Source organism: Taeniopygia guttata, chromosome 1A, assembly GCF_048771995.1.
Source record: "Taeniopygia guttata chromosome 1A, bTaeGut7.mat, whole genome shotgun sequence".
Lineage (NCBI taxonomy): Eukaryota > Metazoa > Chordata > Aves > Passeriformes > Estrildidae > Taeniopygia > Taeniopygia guttata.
Genome location: NC_133025.1, coordinates 50470873 through 50489688, shown reverse-complemented (window position 1 = coordinate 50489688; position 18816 = coordinate 50470873). Strand labels below are relative to the sequence as shown.

Below are 18816 nucleotides of genomic sequence, written 5' to 3'. Positions count from 1 at the left end.
ACACAGCTTCAAAAGCAGCTCATTCTCAACTGACCCTTTATAATGGGACTACACCCACTCGTGCAGCAGCACATGCTTCACTGTGCCTGCTCCTTCTGCACTGCCCCTTGGCTTTTTTAACTTCAACTTACACTTAAGTTTCTTAATGAGAAGCCTCTTCCCCTCCCAACATCTGGTTAGGCAGAAACGCTGTGGGCAGCAGCCACGTGTGCTCCCTAGGGAAGGAGTTTCCTGTAAGCTGCACCCTCCCTGCTCCTTTCTGCCAGACTGGCCCTGGCAGCAGCCCCTCATGCTGAGAGCCAGCACCTCCTTCCCCAGCGCTGCCCCCCAGGGCCCGGCCCAGCCCCAGCCGCAGCTCCCAGCTCAGACTTTCTCAGCAAGGTCTGAGTCTCTGCCAGCACAGGATGGGAGGGACGAGCTCGGAGCTGGGAGCTGCTGGTGCTGCACTCCAGCTTCTCCTGCCCTGGCTGCAGGAGCAGAATGTGCTTGTGGCACTTCAAGGGGCCAGAAAGACCAGAATATGGGCACAAGTTTCTTATTCAATTTCTAGCAAAAATGTAACAAAAAGTTTCTGTGGCCGCACAGGGTCTTCACTGCACCGAGGAAAGGGCAACACACGCACACACTGCAGCACATGGATAATCTTTATTGGTAACATCAGTGGAGCACCAGTAAACCATTACTGACTGTAGTGGTGACACACAGCTGAGGCACATGCTAAGGCACTTTTATTATATAAAAAAATTTAAATTTTTCTGTGACAGCAATTGGGACAGGAGGCTCCTGCATTAGAGCGCTTCAGGCATACAGTATGGTGCTTCATATTTAAATCTTACCTTGCTCATAAGTAGGTCTAAATGCAGCATATACAATATGGTTAAGAATACAGGTAAATCCAGCAACCAGTGTACGGTGTACAAAAGTAAAGACTATCTATATATAACCATGGTCCCAAGAGAAAGGCAGTGATAAAGACCTTTTTTTTTTCTTAATTACTTATTACAAGAAATACAAAGGCCTTACATATATCTGTGCAGATTAAAGGGTTTTTAATATACTCTTAGTCAATGGTGCACAATAACTAATCCCAACCCCTGGTTACAGAGCAGGTGCAAGAGGCTTGGACATGTCAATAAGAGGAATTTCCCTCCCCTTATTCCCACCCTCTGCCCACTACCCTATTAGATTCCTCTAGATTCTGTCTATTACCATTAAATATACTTGGTCCCCCAGAGATTCTCGAACAAGCACAAGGACATTGCTCTGCTCCCCAGCCTGTCATTAACTACTTTAGATGAAACCGCTCAGAAGCAGAGACACAAAGAGGACATCATTGCACTTCAGAGATCTGTCCAGACAGGAAAAAGAAGAAGGAGGAAAAAAGAAAAAAATGGGGGGGAAGACACAAGGGGGAAAAAAAAAACCCAAAGAAAAGCAAACAAACAAAAAAGACCAAACACAAAAAGCAAAATAAAAACAAACAAACCCACCCCCCACAAAAAAAGAAAACAAAACAACAACAAAAAAAAAACAACCCCAAAAAAACCAAAAAAAAAACCCCAACAGAGACAACTTTGGCAAGTCCCCCAGGTAAGCAGTCCCAAGAGGAGTTTTCCTCTTCAGCCCTTCCTGGAAACACATGAAAGAAGAAAGGGCAAATTGCCATGGCCAAAGCACACCGTTTTTCCTGAAACTGCTCCCAAACCACATGGGTGGGCAGATTAAAAGAGGCAGAAGTCTGAGGTCACTGAACATGATTGCCGAAAGCAAACAAAGAGGGAGGGGAAAGAATACAGGACAAAGCTTCCCTGCAGCTAGAATTGAAGACAAAAGGAGATTTACAGCAAAAATAATCTTTTCCTAGCCCCACTCCCTCCAAACTGTAAGGATTTACCAGCAGACATGGCACAGACAGTTCTACAAGCCTTTGAGGTGGCCAAACTGCTGGTCAAATTTCAGAGCGCTGACTCTTTGGCATTAAATACAAAGAGGATTAGGAAACTGGAAAGAGGAGAAAACTAGGAACACAGATGCCCGAATGCTCCAGACACACAGACCTGGGCTTGCCCTGCAGGTCTCCAGCCAATTTCGGAGGAGAGGGTTTGCTGAAAGTCCAATGGAAGAGGGGAGGGTAAGTGGGTCACTCCCTCACGTGTAACCTGGGTCAAATGGGAGGATTTATTCAGTAGCTTTGGCATCACCAGCATCTGCCTTGCCATCCACTTCCTCATCAGACACCGACTCTCCTGTTCCCTTCCGGACTAGCCGGCGTGTCATGACGAACGGCAGGTCCCCACGCCTACGGAAGGACACATGGCATGTCAGCAATGTTCCACAGAACTCACAGGCAGGACAGGCTCTGGGATGAGGTGGGGAAGCACCTGGCCCCGCTGTTTGCTGTGGGCAGCTGCACAAAGCCCATGCTGCACTGGCTGCCAAGGCATGGCACAAAATGCTTCTCCTTACCTAAGTTTGCTCTTCAGGGAGCTGACTTCTCTATTCATCGCATCCGCTGTTTCGGTGGCATCCTCCAGCTCCCGCTGGAGCTTCCTACGGGATGCATTCGCTCGCTGGGCCTCCTCTTCTGCCTCCTCCAGCTGGCGCTTCAGCTGCTTCAAGCGCATGTTTGCCTTGTCCGCCTGAGTGTGTATGGGGCAAAAAGTAGTAAGAACTCAGTGTTTCCCCAGAGTTGCACACAGTCATTAGAGCAGTAAAAAAGCAGAGTTTCCAAAGCCCCCACTCCCCTTTCTGAAGGGAATTGCCTAGGACTTGAGACTATTTTTTTTTTTAAAGAATCACATTTTCATCTGTCTCATCTTGTAATTCTTACAGTGACAGAGAAGACGAGAAATCCATAGGATGGTGAATGCCTTGGTCGAAGAAGGAAAAGCCTGCCCCCCAGAAGACTCACAGACACTGCAGGTCACTGCACCCACCTGATCTTTGAATTGCTCAGCATTACGCCTCTCATCATCCACCTGTAGCAGGATGTCTTTCAGCTTCTTCTCGGCACGGCGCACCTGTTTGCTGGCAGCCTGGCGCTCCCTGAACACAAACACAGAGGGGCTCAGACAATAGCTTATCTCCCACTGTCCCCAGCAAGATCACCTGACCTGGACAAGTTAGAAGTGAGGAAGATAGCAAAAGTCCTCCTTAACTTAGGAAGCAAAGAGGATGGGAAGCTATGTTCCCCAGAAATTACTAAAAGGCTGATATCACACGGGCAAGAGATACAGAGGGGCAACAAGTGTACGACAGCTACAGTTTTAGGAGTGGTTGAATTCAGAAGAAGCTGTAACTGTCTACTGTGAAAAACAAGGAAGGTGTGCCAAGATCTTACTTCCGTACTACCCTGTATATCTAGGATGAAGCTCTCATTCAGACAAATCAGAATTAAAAAGAGCTTAAAATTCCAGAAGGGATGGAAGCTTGTAAAGCAGACAGTTTCTCCTAGTACATACTTTGTCTCCATGTCCAACTGCTCTTCCAGCTGTGCTATCTTTGCTTCCAAGGCTGTGATGTTAGCCTTGTACTTGGACTTGACGGCGCTCTCCATCTCCTGCAGTTTGATCTTGAGCTCCTTGTTCTGGCGCTCCATCTGCTGGCGAGCGTTCTCGTTCTTCTGCGCATTGCTGCGCTCGGCGTTCAGGTCCGCGTTCATCTGATCGATCTGCACCCACACAGAGATAAGGACTCCTCAGCACAGCCAGTGCTCCTTTATTTCTCAGACTCAAAAAGAACAAGGACTCTGAGGGTGAGCTGAATACTTGGAATAACTCTGATGCAGGGGGAGTTTTGAGAATGCAAGACACTTCTCCAAGTATCTTAGTTTACCCAGATTTTCAAAGTAATTCCTTGAATAACAGGTTTATCAACCTCCTCTTAGGACTAGCTAAACTTGCCAATCGCATTCACTGCCCTCTGGGGCTAAGGCCATGGTCTGGCACTTAACACAGTATTTATCAGCCTCAATTACAAAAATTCTGAGGCAAGTGGATCCAATATATGTGCTTTACTAATTTATTGTTTAATTGCTTTCTGTCTACTTCCAGTACAAAGCAGCAGCTTAAAAATACTGACTTTCAGAGGTAAAAGGGCGAAAACTTGCCTACTTCCAAGCCAGGGCTCTGGCTGATGGTCAATCACATAGAGAGCTACACTCTCATCTATGAGAATTAATGAGCCTTCTGGAAAATCATGAGCCCAGATCCTTGGCTTTGGAGTGCTAAGAAAATAACATGCTTGAGTCTCAAAGTTGGGCAGACAAAATATGGCACACAACAGGCAGATCAAGATCACGGTTTCTATAGCAGCCCAACAAATATCATATGTTCAGCCCATTTGAAACAGCATAGAACTGGCAGAAAAGTAATTTTCCAAACACACTGTGGCACTTTTCAGCATGTCAAGTTGGAGCAGCATGCCACAGATCAACTTTCTCAATATCCCTTAAACAGAGAAAAACGGGACTGGGAGGGGGTTTGATTTGGTTTTAAATAAACTTGGGAAATTGTTCCAGCTACCCAATGATTTTAAATGGTCAAAGCCAGTGAGTTAACATAATTGTGGCTGCTATTTTCTGTACTGTGGTATTCAGCTGTTCATCTTGCTCACATCTATGGCCTTCTGAGGGCCTGCACTGTGCACAAGGCAGCTGCTGGCATTACTCAGAGCACAGTTTGACAATTCATAGACACCAGAGAACCCCCACGGGCCACACTGCAGCCTGAACAGGTACCTGAAGATTTGCCTTCTTGAGCCGGTCATTGATTATCTCTGTGTTGCCCTGTTCTTCTTCTAACTCCTCTTCCAGCTGAGCTATCCGTGCCTCCAGGCGCCTCTTCTCCTCCATGGCCAGTGCTCTACAGGACACAGAGTCATGACAGCATTAAAGCAGCATTGATGGCATCAATGCCTTGGGGAAAACTCACCACTTGTACACAAAATTAGCTCAGTCTTTAGGGACCAGAGGGGATACAGTGTGTGCTGCAGCCTACATAAAAAAAAACAGGCCAAGAAGTGTTTTCTCACAGCACCTCCTCCTCCCTCAAACTGGGAACGTTACTCACCCTTTACCACTGTTGTTGGCAATCTCATCAGCCAGCTCATCCCTCTCTTGCTGGGCTTGGCGCTTGGCACGCTCAGCAGCTGCAAGTTCCTGGAATGAAAACGAGACGGACAGTGATCCAATAGGAAGCTACCAATTAATGCAGCACAGGAAAAAGGAGTTACTGGTAATGGCTGGTATGGTCTCCAGCATGATCCAAAGCTCATTCTATGACATGGCCTGTTCCCTGTCCACCCCACAGCTTCCTTTGCTTTGCACACTTCTATCACAGCTGTCAGGAAAGGGCCAAATCCTGCATTTTTAATTGGACCTCATATTTGACCAGAGCAAAAAGTACAAAAGAAAGAAAATAAACACTTCAGCTTAGACTGCTGCATATAGTTCTTGGCCAAAGAAAACAAACCAACCCTTAAGTTTCATGCATATTCCATTACCTCCTGCAACTGGATCATCTCTGCCTCCATGCTTTTCAGCTTCTTCTCATTTTCTTTGGCCTGTGCCAAGATCTCTTCTCTGGAAGTACGTGTGTCCTCCAGTTCCCGCATGTAATCCTTCATTTGTGCCTGAAAACAGAGAATAGAAAAGGGATGAATTTCAGAGCACTCATATTAAGACATGTGGTTTGTTTGTCCTATGGTAACATGGGTGGAAAACAGAAATAGGGATTCATTACTCTTCAGCAACCCCAAAGGTTGCTGTAAAAATAAAAGGAATCATTCTTTTTGCATTTCATAAGTAACATGTAAAAATATCAATGGAAGCAAACAGGATTGCTTTTTGTAGAAAAGTTTTGTCAGATAAATGCAGAGGGGAAGGGAAGGAACAGAAAGCTTTCTAGTGAAGCAATGGAATGAACAGTCTAGGGAGGATATAGTTTTTCCTAAGAACAGGTCAGACAACTGCTTTCAGGAATTTAAAAAGCACAACAGAGCCATCTTGGGGCTGGAGTAGGCCTAAATGTTATTTAAGGTCCTCTAGATTTGCAGCTCTGTAATCTTTTCCAAAAACATAGTGCTTGGAGTGGACACTGCCTACACCTTGTCTCCCAGGGACTTAAACAGGCAGTTTGGGATTAGAAGGATGCTTGAAATGCCAAAAAATCTTTCACAGTGAACTGCTGCAAGATTCTGCTGCTCTTGTGACACTGATGCAATGTTCTGGCGAGGTGAAACCTTGCATCCCATTTCCCTGGGTAAAAACTCTGCCCTGACAGCTTAAACAGCTGCAATGCTTCACCTGCAGTTTGCGCAGCTGCTTGATGGCTTCTTCACGATTCTTGTTAGCAGTGTCTATATGGCCTTCCAAATCCTTCAGGTCCATCTCAAGCTTCTTCCTGGCAGCCACAGCCATGGAGCGCTGTTTTCGTTCATCCTCCAGTTCTGCCTCCATCTCCCGAACCTGTGTGGAGCAGCAAAGGCATGAGCATTTCAGCTCCTTCCTTTCCCAGAACCTACTTGTCACATTCCCCTTTCAAAGGCTGCATAAGTTCAAGCATGTGACTTATCTTCATTCTCCCTGGCTGGAGAATGGGGCTGACATTCCTCACTAATAAAGCCCCACGGGTTCCTGTGATAGACAAAGACTATTGGAATAATCACACACACAGGGGAGGAAGTCTGTCACAGCTTTGCAATATTGCCTGGAGTATTAACATAAACAACAATCTTTGGATTGGCACTGTCTGCCTGACTCTCTTTGGACACAAGTGCCTTTGTGTGCAGAATGCATTGAGAATTTACAGAGCAGTTCTTACTTGTCTGATCAGCTGTTTCTTCTTCTCTTCATTCTGTTCATCACGGCCCTGGAGGTCCCGGTCAAACTGTGCCTTCATAGCCTGTTGGTTCACTTCTAGCCGCAGTTTGGCATCCTCTGTGGCCTGCAGTTCATCCTCCAGCTCTTCCAGCTGTGTCTTCATCTCCTCCACCTGCTGCTCCAGGGCTCGCTTAGCTTTCTCCAGCTCATGGACCTACAACACAATACCACACACTGAGGTTTCTACAGAGAGTGCAGACAATTTAATCTACCCTAACAGAAAAAAAGGCTAAGAACAGCCACTCACATCAGACAGGATACAAGAACACTGCACCTGCTCCTTGTATTAGAGCAGATGCACACTGCCAGTCTGAACCACAATTACTGTTAGTTCTGGTTGTGTGTGTGTAAGTGGTTGTGGGGAGAAAGAGAAAAGCATTTGTCAGCCCAGTCCTGCCTTAGTGAAGACTTATCAGATCTGGACACCTCTGGTTCTGACAGAATTCAAGAAAATACTTCTTAGCCTCTGAATTGATTATTTTCCTTCATTAATGTAACTTATCAGGTTTACACCATAACTTCACCTCTGCCACAAGGATACCAGGCTTTGCCACCACTGCCTCATTCGGGTCATTTCCAACCCACCTTTACCACTTACTGATGTAATACAAACATAACATTCAGAAACTCACAGGGTATCCAGTACTCTCTACAATGTTCCTCTGTGTTATTACTGGCATCAGCTTTTTACACTACAGAAGTAACAGTATCGACTGTATGACATTTCCTGCCCAGACACTTCAACTGAATACTTACACTTTTCCCAACATCATCCTTTGAGCTCATGAGATCTTCCATCTCTGCACGGAACTGCTTATTGATCCGTTCCAGCTCAGCCTTCTCCTCTATGGCCTCTTCCAGGGCTCTGGCCAGGGACAGGGCCTTGGTCTCCTTCTCCCGGGCCTCTGCCTCAGCGCGGTCCCGTTCCTCCGCATACTTGGCAGAGATGGTCTTCTCCTCTGCCAACAGCTACAAGAGCACAGCATCAGTATTCTGAGAAATTACTGATCATTTGCTAACAAGGTAAACATGCATCTTTTCATCAGGGCCTTCTTAATAGTGCTCTTCCATGGATAGAAGGAATCAAGAAAATGCAGCTTCAGAGAATGAAGGATCCCATCCCATCTCTAACAACTATGCTGACCCCAGGTAAATAAACCCCTGATTTCCTAGGCCTCCAACCTATTATTTTCAACCTTTTCTTAGATGATTTGCAAATGACACTTCAAACTCCATCTTGGTTTTGATATAAGTGTTATCCCTTTGAGAAAAGGAACATTGCTTAACTTGCTATTCATAGAAAAAAATTAATTCACTTCTATTAAAGCTTTTTTCTCTGCTCTACATGTTCTGCCTTAGTTCAGAAATAAATATGCGTCCTCCAAGCAGTATTGCTTAGGTATTCTTAACGCAGACCTATCAATAAGATGTACCAACTGAATGCTTATGACTGAGGTCATACCTGATCAAACTTCTTCTGCTTCTTCTCTAGGTTGGAGACAATCTGCCGCTGATGGTCCAAGTCCACAGCGAGGTCATCCAGCTCTTGCTGCAGGCGGGTCTTTGTTTTTTCCAGCTTGTCATATGCAGCTGTCTTCTCTTCGTATCGCTGGCTCAAGCCCTCCAAGTCCTTCTGCAGCTTCTTCCTGGCTTCCTCTGCTGACTCAAGGCAGCCGAGACCATCATCCATCTTCTTCTTTGCATCTATTGCCTAAAGGACCAGGATTGCACATGAAGCCACAGAAAATGTTCTGTGCAGTTTACCAGCACCAGAAGTTTAGGACTTTCAAGTAAGAGAGTCTGCTCATTTCTGAAGGTACTACTCCCTGCTCAGATAATACTGTATGGCTGAATTCCCAAAGGAATTCCTGGACAGAAATCTACAAGCAGTTCGTATGATTACCATCAGAGACCTCCTCATTTCTTCTCTCACCCAAATCAGCAAAATCACCCTTGCCCAGGAAAGGCTGTGTTACTAGAAGTCAGTTCTGCATTTGAATCTTATTTCTCTCAAGACAGACCTGTACTTATCATTCCTCTCTAAAAGTCACTGGTTTACAGGGTGCAGACTGTACCTGTTGCTGAAGAATAGAGATCTGTTTCTCCAGGTTTTTCTTTGCCTCCTCCTCTTCTTCCAGTTGCTCCTTGAAAGCATTCTTCTCATCCTCCATTTGCTTCAGTTTAGTGCTGAGGCTCAGTTTGAGGCGAGTCTCCTCCTGCAGCAGCTCCTGTAAAGCAAACACCCCAGTGGAATTCAACACCACTCGTTGGATTTAAAGGCTCACAATCCTCATCCACTCTCTCCAGGAGTGCTTCTGGAGTTTAAGCATGCAACTAATTTCACAGATAAGACAACTGAAGACAGAAATTAAATAACTGCCTTCAGAGAGTCAGTATAGAAACAAAATATTCAGAAAGGTCCTATTCTCTCCTACACTCTAATCATTAAAGTACAGTCCTTGCCACACAAGCCTTTCTCGAGGCCTTACCACACAAGCTTTTCCACAGTCCTTTCTCAAGTCCTCCAAGTAGCACAGAAAGTATTCAGACCTTTCCCAACAACAGCATGACTGTACTCTGCTACATGTCTCTCTCATATTCCAGTACTAAAGGAACACACAAAAAGCCCAAGTGCTCTTGCATGGTTAAAAACAATGTTGGCCTCAGCAGAACTGTACAGTACTGGTTGTTTACCAGCTTAGGGCACAACAGCATTGACTGATTTATGCTGCCAGTGCTTGAGCTGAAGGATCTGTAAAGATTAACCAATCTTCAAACCTAGTGCAGAATTTTTGTATTGTGCCCTGTCTTTGAGTCTGTTTCTAAAAGAGTAGTAAGTAGACAGAACATCAATGACTGTTCAAGGCTACTTATCATTGATGTGCTCTTCCTTTGCCTTCCAACCTTCTTAGCACTCCATGCTTGACCTTAAGAGTCATATTCTGCTAACTGTAAATGCGTATTTTTCCCAAAGTGTAAGACTAAGGATTATTTAATTCCTGAAAAAATACAAAATTATTTCCATCTATCACTTCAACATCCACTGGGAAATAAAACTTTCTACTTAATTTGAAAAATTTACTGGAAGTCACACACATATGCACACACACACAGACACCATGTCAAACACTTGACTATGAATATCTCAGAATAAGAACTTCAAAAAGCATTGCAGTCTGTTGAAGCACTAAAGTGCTCTCAGTTGGAAAGGTGATAGAGCAGGACTTCTAAGCCCATGACAGGGAAAGTCACATGTGTTCCACAGGCTGAGGAAGCAGAAGGAAGATAACCAGCTTTGTTTCTTTGAATTGTTGTATAATCAGTACTTAATGGCATCCAGAGTGATTTCTCCCTTTACCAATGTGTAACACACACAGTTGCCTTGATTTCCAAAGCTCTCACCTGTGTATCCTGAAGCTGTGATTCCAGAGCAGAGAAATCCTTTGCTAATTTGATTGATTTACTGTCAGACTGGTTCAGAAGACCTGTGACATTGTCCAACTCGACCTGAAGGAGAGATCAGAGTATCAGTTACTGAATGCATCAGCAAAAACAAAGACAGGAAGAGGTGAGCAGTATGAGACTTAAAACTGAAAACAGAGACACCTCTCAACAAGAGGGCATGTATATAATCTTTCAAGGAATGAACACATCATTTCCACAGTCCCAGAAATTAAATATGAGAAGCTGAAAAGAGATTTTTATTTCAGACGACCTCTATTGCAACAACCTTCTGATTTTGGTCGGTTTGGGTTAAGGCCTGTATTTTAGCCTGGTAAACAACTGTAAAGTTTTTTATTAAACTCACTCTCTTCTATTTTATACTATCTGCTTCAGGATTATATCTAGACTCTCAAAATTACATTTTCATGCTTCAAAAGGTTGTGCATATGCTAGCAGTGTTTGACTTTTAATCATGACCCTCCATAAAGGAGAAGGCCAAAGACAATGTTTCATGTCACTCTAAGAGATTTGCTGCTCCGTTGAAGAAAGGAGGAGAAACCCATAAATTCTTACATCATATTTGAGCCATCAACCATGTGACAAAACTGCCAGACACCATCTCCCACATGAGTTACACAACCACCACTCTGTGTGTGTCACTCCAGGGGCTCCAGCAGCTGAGTGCTCACAGAGCTGTGCAAACCACTGCTTTCAGGGGGCACAGACACTGATACTTGAGCCTTACAAAACTCAGGTTTAATAACAGCAACTGGTTATTTCACCTTCTCAGGGCTGCTCGAAATAAGTAAAATCAATCCAAATCCGGCAATGAGTTAAGGAGTTTGCATAGCCCTTGGGAAGCAAATGATGGATTTTCTGTTTTAGGGAACATTATCCTCAGGAGGAGCAGAATTTTTGAACTAGCCATGGGGAGACACCACCATACAACCTCTTGAGCCCTGGGCTGAAGCTAAACCAAACCCATGCCACTCACCTGCAGTTTGTTAACCCTCTCAGCCAGTTCAGTCTTCACTCTTTCACCTTCTGTAAATTTCACCTGAAGTTCTTGAAGCTGAGCATCCACTTTTTTCCGCTTGTGCTCAGCATCACCTTTGCCCTGCAGAAGAGCCTTCACCTCATTGGACAGTTCAACCTTCTCACTTTCCAGAGCTTGTTTTGCTTTTTCAAGATTTGCTTTCACCTGAAGAGGAAAATAAAAGGCAACAAAACCCCTCAGACTTTACATATGGCAGGACCCAGTGAGTACATGTTTTTCCAACAAGCAAGCTAATGCTCTATGTTTGGCAGTTAAGTTGTAGACTGCTTACTCAGAAAAAAAAAGATGAACAGCCTGTCACTGATTATCAGGAGACAATCTAACAATCAATGAAGACAACATACAGAACAAAGTCCTGCACCATGAGCTTTCCAAATTAAAGGCTGCACAAGCTAACAAGTGCTAGCAGTGAGAAGAATGTCTTGGCTGTACAGTGCATCATGCCTAACGGGAGAAAAAAAGAATGAATGCCACTATTTAAAACAGCTTTATATATGCCTCATGGAGAAAAACCATCTACCAAGGGAAGAGCAACACATGTATGAGTATCATGAACACTTTGTGCTCTTTTGCACTGCCATTTCAGGTTGACTGCTTTGGCCTTGTGTTTTCTGTTCCACATACCCTTTTGGTTTGTTCTAACTGCTCTGCCAGCTCTTCAATAGCTTGTGAATGTTTCTGCCTCATCTCTTGGATTTGAGCCTCATGAGTCTTTGCCTCATCTTCAAGGGTCTTCTTCAAAACCGTTACTTCTTGTTCTCTCTTTGACCTGCAAAATTCACAAATTCCATTTAGATGCCAAGAAGGGAATCAGAGATGTATATCCACCAACAGCATCTCTAATGCATGAAAATGCCAAGGTCTGTTTAGGCTATAAAGATACTTTTCAAAGGTAGCACTTAGCACTGCATCCTTAAGTGGAAGCTGACAGCATTATTTCTGCCTAAGAAGCAGCAACAGCCTGAAAGTACCAATGTTTCAGGGGTACCAGTAATACTTTGGCTAGGGAGCAAATCAACTTGCTGACATCAAAGGAGAATGCAGTCTTGACTAGGGCTTGCACACCACCTCCTTCTGTAGTCACTGAGGCTGCTAACCAGTGATAAAGGCAAAGACTTGCTATGGTAAGAGACTGAATATAGTAGAATTATTAAAAACAGCCAAAACCAAACTCAAATGAAGATAACACAGCCCCACGCTGGAGTTACCTCAGCTCCTGCTGAGCAGCTGTAGAATCTAGTGTGTCTTCTAGCTCTGTTTTCAGTGCTTCCAGCTCTTCTCCCAGATCCCGCTTCTGTTTTTCAGCTTTATTCCTGAATGCTCTCTCTGACTCCAGGTCTTCCTGCAGCTCAGTGATCTGAGATTCAAGTTCCCTGATCTTCTTCAGGGCCATGTTCTTCTGCGCTGCCTCTTCTTCCACTCTGTGTTCAAAATAAGGTTCTGGTCAGAGCAGACTTAAACCACACACAAATTAAGACAACCTGTCCTACCAAAAACAATCAAGAAAAGCTGGTATTGGTCAGCTCTACAATGTTATATTCAGACTTTGATCCATATATGATCTACAAATTCTATCTCCCAATGCTTGAGACAGCACAATTACTCACCTTAAATAAGGGAACAGAGTGGGACTGACAACAGAAGAAAGCAGAAGAGAAAGCACCATTTTACAATGGAAATTGGACACTTTACTGAGTAGATGAATACAGCAACTACCAGAGGGACACCAGTGTGCTGCCACTACTTTTTAATCACAGCTTAATGATTACTACCCCAGTCAAACACATGTAGTGCCTATTGCATCCATAGTCTAGTTCTGGACAGAGAATGTGGCAGTGAGCAGCAGGCTAAAGAAGTCTAATGCCAAGGACATGGATCTTAAACAGTCCACAGGCTAAAAATACAGCATCCACAGGTTGCATTTATCCCTATTCACCCTATTCCAAGTGACACAAGACAAGAAATACTTCCCAACCAGGTGGTCCTTGAACCCCACAGGTCAGGTTCTCACCTAGCTAAGGCTGCCTGCAGCTCCTCTTCCTTCTTGGCCAGCTGCATTTTGAGTTCTGCAATCTGAGCCTGCAGCTCAGCAATCTGGTCATGCAGATCAGTGGAGTCTCCTTCAAGCTTCCGACGAGTCTTTTCCAACTCTTGCCTCTGCTTTTCCTCGCGTCGCAGGCGTTCTAATGGAGATGAGGACACGTTAAATTACACAGATGAGACACACTCAGAACCTTGTACAAGCACAGAAAAATAGATCTATTTAAGCAATATTTTCTTTCCTGATAACACAACTGTCCAAACTGTAGCTGGACTGCATTATTTTGTCAGGACCTATACAGGTATCTAGTCTATTTTGCCCTCAAAACATATCTGGATAATTTCCTTTCACCTTACAGCCAAACCTCCTTTTCCCACTTTCACTGTAACAATGCAAACACAATGCCGGTCTCACACCACGCAGGCATAAGCACCCATTTAGTGATGCTGAACACAAGCTCTGCTCTCCCTTTAGACTGAAAGTAAACAGGCAGTCTCCAGAAGAGTTTCCTTCTAGAACTCTGAAGAACTTGTGCAAACAGGCTATCAGAAACAGCACTAACCCTGGCAGATTGATGCTGCTGGAATTAGAAAAGTGGAGATACTTCCACAGCAGGAGAAAAAAGAGAACCAGCCTCTCTTCTCCATTGGCCTGGCTGCTTTGGAGAGGATTTTTATTTAGATCAAGGGCTCAGCTGACAAGGCACATAACCTTCAGCCAGACAAAAGCACAGCTCTATCAAAGTGATCAATAGTTTACACACTATAGACTAATTTTTAACCCTTCAGAAACTTGGGAGGACTAAAACTCTTTCAGAAATGAAATTTAAGTTCAACAAATATTAACAAGAAACCACCTAAAACTAATTAGGCAAGGTCTTTACAAGATCTATATTAAAAAAAAAAACAAACAGCAAAAACCAAAACCACCTTCAAGGTCTGTGATCATGGCCTCATGCTTATTCTTCAGTTTGGCTAAACTCTTAGATTTTTCCTCTTCCTCTGTCAAGTTTGTTGTAAATTCAGACATTCTGTCTTCCAAGAGTTTCTTTTCCTGCAGAATTGAGAAGGTGGAGTCAAAAGAGTTGCTGGAATTATGGGGTATTTTTCCAGATCTGATTGCTTAGAAATGTCAATGTCATGAGTGCCTACTCCTGCTACAAGAGATCTCAAAGACAGAAATCCTTTCAGGAATACAAACATAATTCAAAGAAATTTAAAGTTGAATTTAAATGAAAGGTAAGTCTGTTTATAAAATAACTTGACACTGATTGGCATAACAATGCATCAGAAAATGTTTGCTCATCGACCATTATTCAGTGAAAGTTATTTAAATATCATACAATACTGGCTGTTGAGAATACAGGTAGGCAGTTACTTTCAAAAATTCAGGTCAGAATTCTCAAAGACAAGACTGAATTAATTAGTAAGTTTCCCTGTAATAGGGAAAATGTCAGCCTGTAGTGGTTTTCTCCAAAAGAAACACCAATGCATCTTCAGTTTGTGGAAGATGATGTGGGTGTCTTACCTTAGCCAATTTGAGATTCTGATCTTCCAGAACTAGCACATCTTCTTCCAATTTCTTCAATTTGGCCTCTGTGGTCACTTTTTCTAGCTGCAGTTTCTGCCTTGCACTTTCTTCTTCCTCAAGCTGCTCCTCTAGTTCCTTCACAACACCCAGAGAAAACCAAAATATTTGTCAGTGCTGCTCACCAATCCATGGAACAGCACAGTGGCAATACTAGAATGGAAGGTTTCTTCACCCTTCCTTCAAGGTATTATCAGTAGGTCCTAGACTGACATCTCTGCTGACTTAATGCAACATACTGCACGCCAATCAACAAATTTCCTAGCAGAATAAACAATGCTATTTTGCAAAGAATACTCCCATTCCTAAAACAAAGCAAAGACTTGTCTAATTGTTTGAGAAGTGGCCATCACCTTCAAGAATGGAACAGCTCATTCCAGATGACTGACTGAATGCCTCAGGCTTAGCACCAGAACTGCTGCATTCTATTGCTGTTTCCACAGAAGGATTTTCCTATGCCTCTCTCCCCCACCCCGCTTCTCTCTTTCATTTCCCTCCAAGCAGAGGGAAAAGAACCACTCTAACCCTTACTATCCTCTTTACTGACAAGAGACAACATCCCTAAAGCATTACCTGGATGTTCTGCTGCATTTTCTTCTTTTCAGCCTGCAGATGTTGACACCGTTCTTCTTCCTCCTCCACCCTTGCTTCCAGGTCATGACAGATCTCCTCCAGTTCTTGTTTCTTGGCTGTCAGGCGAGCTCTTATCTCCTCAGCTTCAGCGCACAGTTCGGTTTCTGCTTGCAACTGTTCCTGCAGCTGCATCTTCTCTGCCATTAGCTACATTGGATGCAAAGCCAGAAATAAGACAAGCTCCAATTTACCACATCACTCAGCAATGTGTGTTAAGTGAAGTTCTGTGCTTCTCTGTTCCACAGTTACAGTTTTAAACACTGCAGCAGTCCCCTGCTGTTATCCAAAAGCTAAGTATCAAAATACAGTTTTAAGTGTGTTTTCTTTCACAAATCAGGAGCTGCAGCCACAAATTACTCACAAATTTCTCAAGACCATATCCATTTGAAATACAGATATTGTCTACTTCCGCTTACAAAACTAACAAATAATTATCAGCCCTATGGAAAAAACAACCCTGCTCCCACCTTCTGTGCTCCAAACAAAATGGATTCCATTAATGACAAGACTGAATTCAACCAGCTTGCTGTAACTCTCGGCCAAAGGAGACTTTTTTTCCTGTAATGGCTACAGAAGGGCAATAGTAGTCACTGTACAAAAATACCTCCTGCAGGAAATGAGCTGCAAGAAGGGCAAAGGAAAGTGAACAAGAGGCAGCCAAATCATGTTCCACCAGTTTGGAATCCTGCAGTTTGTCCATCAGATCAATAAAGCAAAGGAGGTGTTCTCAAGCAGTTGGACAGGTGGAGAGAGAAAAATTTTTATGCATCAGATTTGCAAAACTCACCTGGGCCTGGAAGGTCTCCATCTCACTCAGTCTATTTTCTGCAGCCAGCTGCTTCTCCTTGACCTTTATTAGTTCTTCTTCCTTGGCCATCATCTCCTCCTCCTGTCTACTCACTTGCAGAAGGGGCTTCACCTGAAAGGGAAACCAAGGGAATGAGATGTGTATAAGGAATAACAAAAACATGAAGAAATGCTCTTGTACTTGAGATAAGCATTTAAAATAAAATAACATTTCAGGTGAGTTTCTTATTTGAAGGACCAATCAACTGTTTTGTTGTGAACCCTGGGGGAATCATACAGGACTAGATATCCCTTACTCTGCCAATAGCACACCTTCTACCAGTCCAGTAATTCTCCTCCAGGATGGGGTGCATCAGGAAAGGGTTCAGTAAATTCCAGACCCTCAAGGGTTAAGTAGTAATAGTGAAAGAATAAAAAAGTTGCCGTACAATGGGGAAATTCATAGATAAGTCAATGTCATGTAGGTGGACTTCCAAAAAGCTTTTGGCATGCCACCCCACAAGACACTTCTCTCTAAACTGAAGGGATACAGATTTGATGGGTGGAGTGTTTGGTGATCAAGGAACTGTCTGGGTTGAATCCAGAGGGGAATTCTGCCCCTCTTCTCTGGTGAGACCCCACCTGGAGTGCTGCACCCAGGTCTGGGGACCTCAGCCCAGGAAGGATATGGACTTGTTTCAGTGGTCCAGAAGGTCACAGAAATGATCAGAGGGCTGGAGCACCTCTGCTATGAAGACAGACTGAGAGAGTTGGGGCTGTTCAGACTGGAGAAGAGAAGGCTTCAGGGAAATCTCAGAGCACCTGCCAGTACCTAAAAAGGGGTTCACAAAATAGAGGGGGCCGAACTTGTTAGGCAGGCTTGCTGTGTCAAAAGGGTAATGGTTTTAAGCTAACAAAAAGTAGATTCAGACTAGATATAAGGAATATGTTTTTTACAATGAGGGTGGTGAAACACTAGAACAGGTTTTCCAGAGAGGTGGTGGACAGATGCTCTATCCCTGAAAACATTCAAGGTCAGGTTGGATGGGGCTTTGAGAAAACTGATCTAGTTGACGATGTCTTTGTTCATTGCAGGGGTATTGCAAAAGGAGAACTCTTACCTTGGTGAACAACCTCCACCACTGCCAGTTCCGCAGTTTCAGATAGGCAGCACAGTTTCTCTGAAGCACTTTCATAGCTGTCAGCTGCTGCTGGCGCTTGGCAAAGGCTCTGCAAAGCAAGTGGAGATAAGACAAAGGAACCCAGAGCAGCACACAATTTACAACATCACACCCATTCTTAGATGCTTCTGTTCTTTTACTTTAGAAGGTTTCCTTCCAAAAAAACTAGCAGTTTCTAGCAAACTTTCTCTTGATTTTTTTTTTTTTCTGCTCAGGTAAGAGTGGCTCTTTTTTCTTTAATCCAATTTCCTATTTTAACAAAATTTCCCTCATGTCTTCTACTCTGAAAAGCTTTACTATCTTCATTTCCAAAAGGGAGATCTGAAGCAGAGTGTGTTTTCCCACCAAACTGACAAGTACTACTTTTGATCTTAGAACTGTACCAATTGCAGCGCTACCTGATAGCTGAAGAGAAACCCTACACCTCCTGTATCAGTACTGTACTAAGACTTTGCCATTTGCACCTTCACAGCACTTCTGTCAAAAACTTGATCTGCTGCACAGCATTCTAACAGAGAGGAACAGACCTTACTGCTCAGGTAGTTTCTGGGATACAGCACACAGAGATTCTTGCAGGTGCCAGAAGTCTGGCATTACAGAGATGAGAAAACACTGAAAGACCATCAACTGTCATATACAATAAATAAATCCCGACCTTTCTGACAAAAATTTTCTATATGTAATTATTTCATTTTTGAAGAAAAATTGTGCTTGAATGGGAGAAATACATGTTTATGATTAAATACATGAATATGACTTTAAAAATCACTGTACTTACTTTCTGGCCAGGTAGCCTCTGCAACATGCTTGGAATCCAATAATGACATCTGTGATCTTCAGATCCCTCTCTTCTTCAAGATGAGCAAGGACTCCAGCTCTGAAAAACACTTTACTCTGTCCAATTCTGTAAAGGTTGGAATCCAGCTCCAATGCTTTGATCTAAAAAGAGACAGAGAAGAATTTGTGTCCTGCAAAGACTGTTGCATGTGAAACATCACAAAGCATATTTGTGGCTCGTGGCTCTAAAACAGCCCTTGTCTACAATGCGCCACTCAGGCAAACCAAAGTTGCTAACTCCCAATAAATTCCCGGCCTATCCCAATTAGAGGAGCTGAAGCTCAGCCAAGCACAGCATCAAATGGAGGTAATCAGAGACAGAAAATATGACAGAAAGCATAATTTAACAGAGGTATCACATCAAGTATTC

At 43.6% G+C, this 18816-nt stretch overlaps 1 protein-coding gene across 1 annotated transcript in view; it reads right to left on the bottom strand.

Annotated features, from left to right (window-relative positions):
- Positions 1-626: 626 nt before the first annotated feature.
- Positions 627-18816, bottom strand: part of MYH9 (myosin heavy chain 9) — a 69540-nt gene continuing 51350 nt past the window's right edge. Inside the window, exons 19-41 of the mRNA XM_030263077.4 lie at positions 18388-18548; positions 17550-17658; positions 16430-16561; positions 15583-15789; positions 14950-15087; positions 14352-14475; positions 13393-13564; positions 12590-12802; positions 12006-12150; positions 11319-11525; positions 10283-10387; positions 8956-9108; positions 8343-8591; positions 7637-7849; positions 6822-7034; positions 6305-6466; positions 5503-5631; positions 5070-5158; positions 4739-4862; positions 3462-3670; positions 2937-3045; positions 2467-2639; positions 627-2299 (exon numbers count right to left, since the gene is read on the bottom strand). Coding sequence (XP_030118937.4) covers positions 2179-2299; positions 2467-2639; positions 2937-3045; positions 3462-3670; positions 4739-4862; positions 5070-5158; positions 5503-5631; positions 6305-6466; positions 6822-7034; positions 7637-7849; positions 8343-8591; positions 8956-9108; positions 10283-10387; positions 11319-11525; positions 12006-12150; positions 12590-12802; positions 13393-13564; positions 14352-14475; positions 14950-15087; positions 15583-15789; positions 16430-16561; positions 17550-17658; positions 18388-18548 — 3657 coding nt within the window. The 3' untranslated portion in view covers positions 627-2178. The remainder of the gene's footprint in view (positions 2300-2466; positions 2640-2936; positions 3046-3461; positions 3671-4738; positions 4863-5069; positions 5159-5502; positions 5632-6304; positions 6467-6821; positions 7035-7636; positions 7850-8342; positions 8592-8955; positions 9109-10282; positions 10388-11318; positions 11526-12005; positions 12151-12589; positions 12803-13392; positions 13565-14351; positions 14476-14949; positions 15088-15582; positions 15790-16429; positions 16562-17549; positions 17659-18387; positions 18549-18816) is intronic.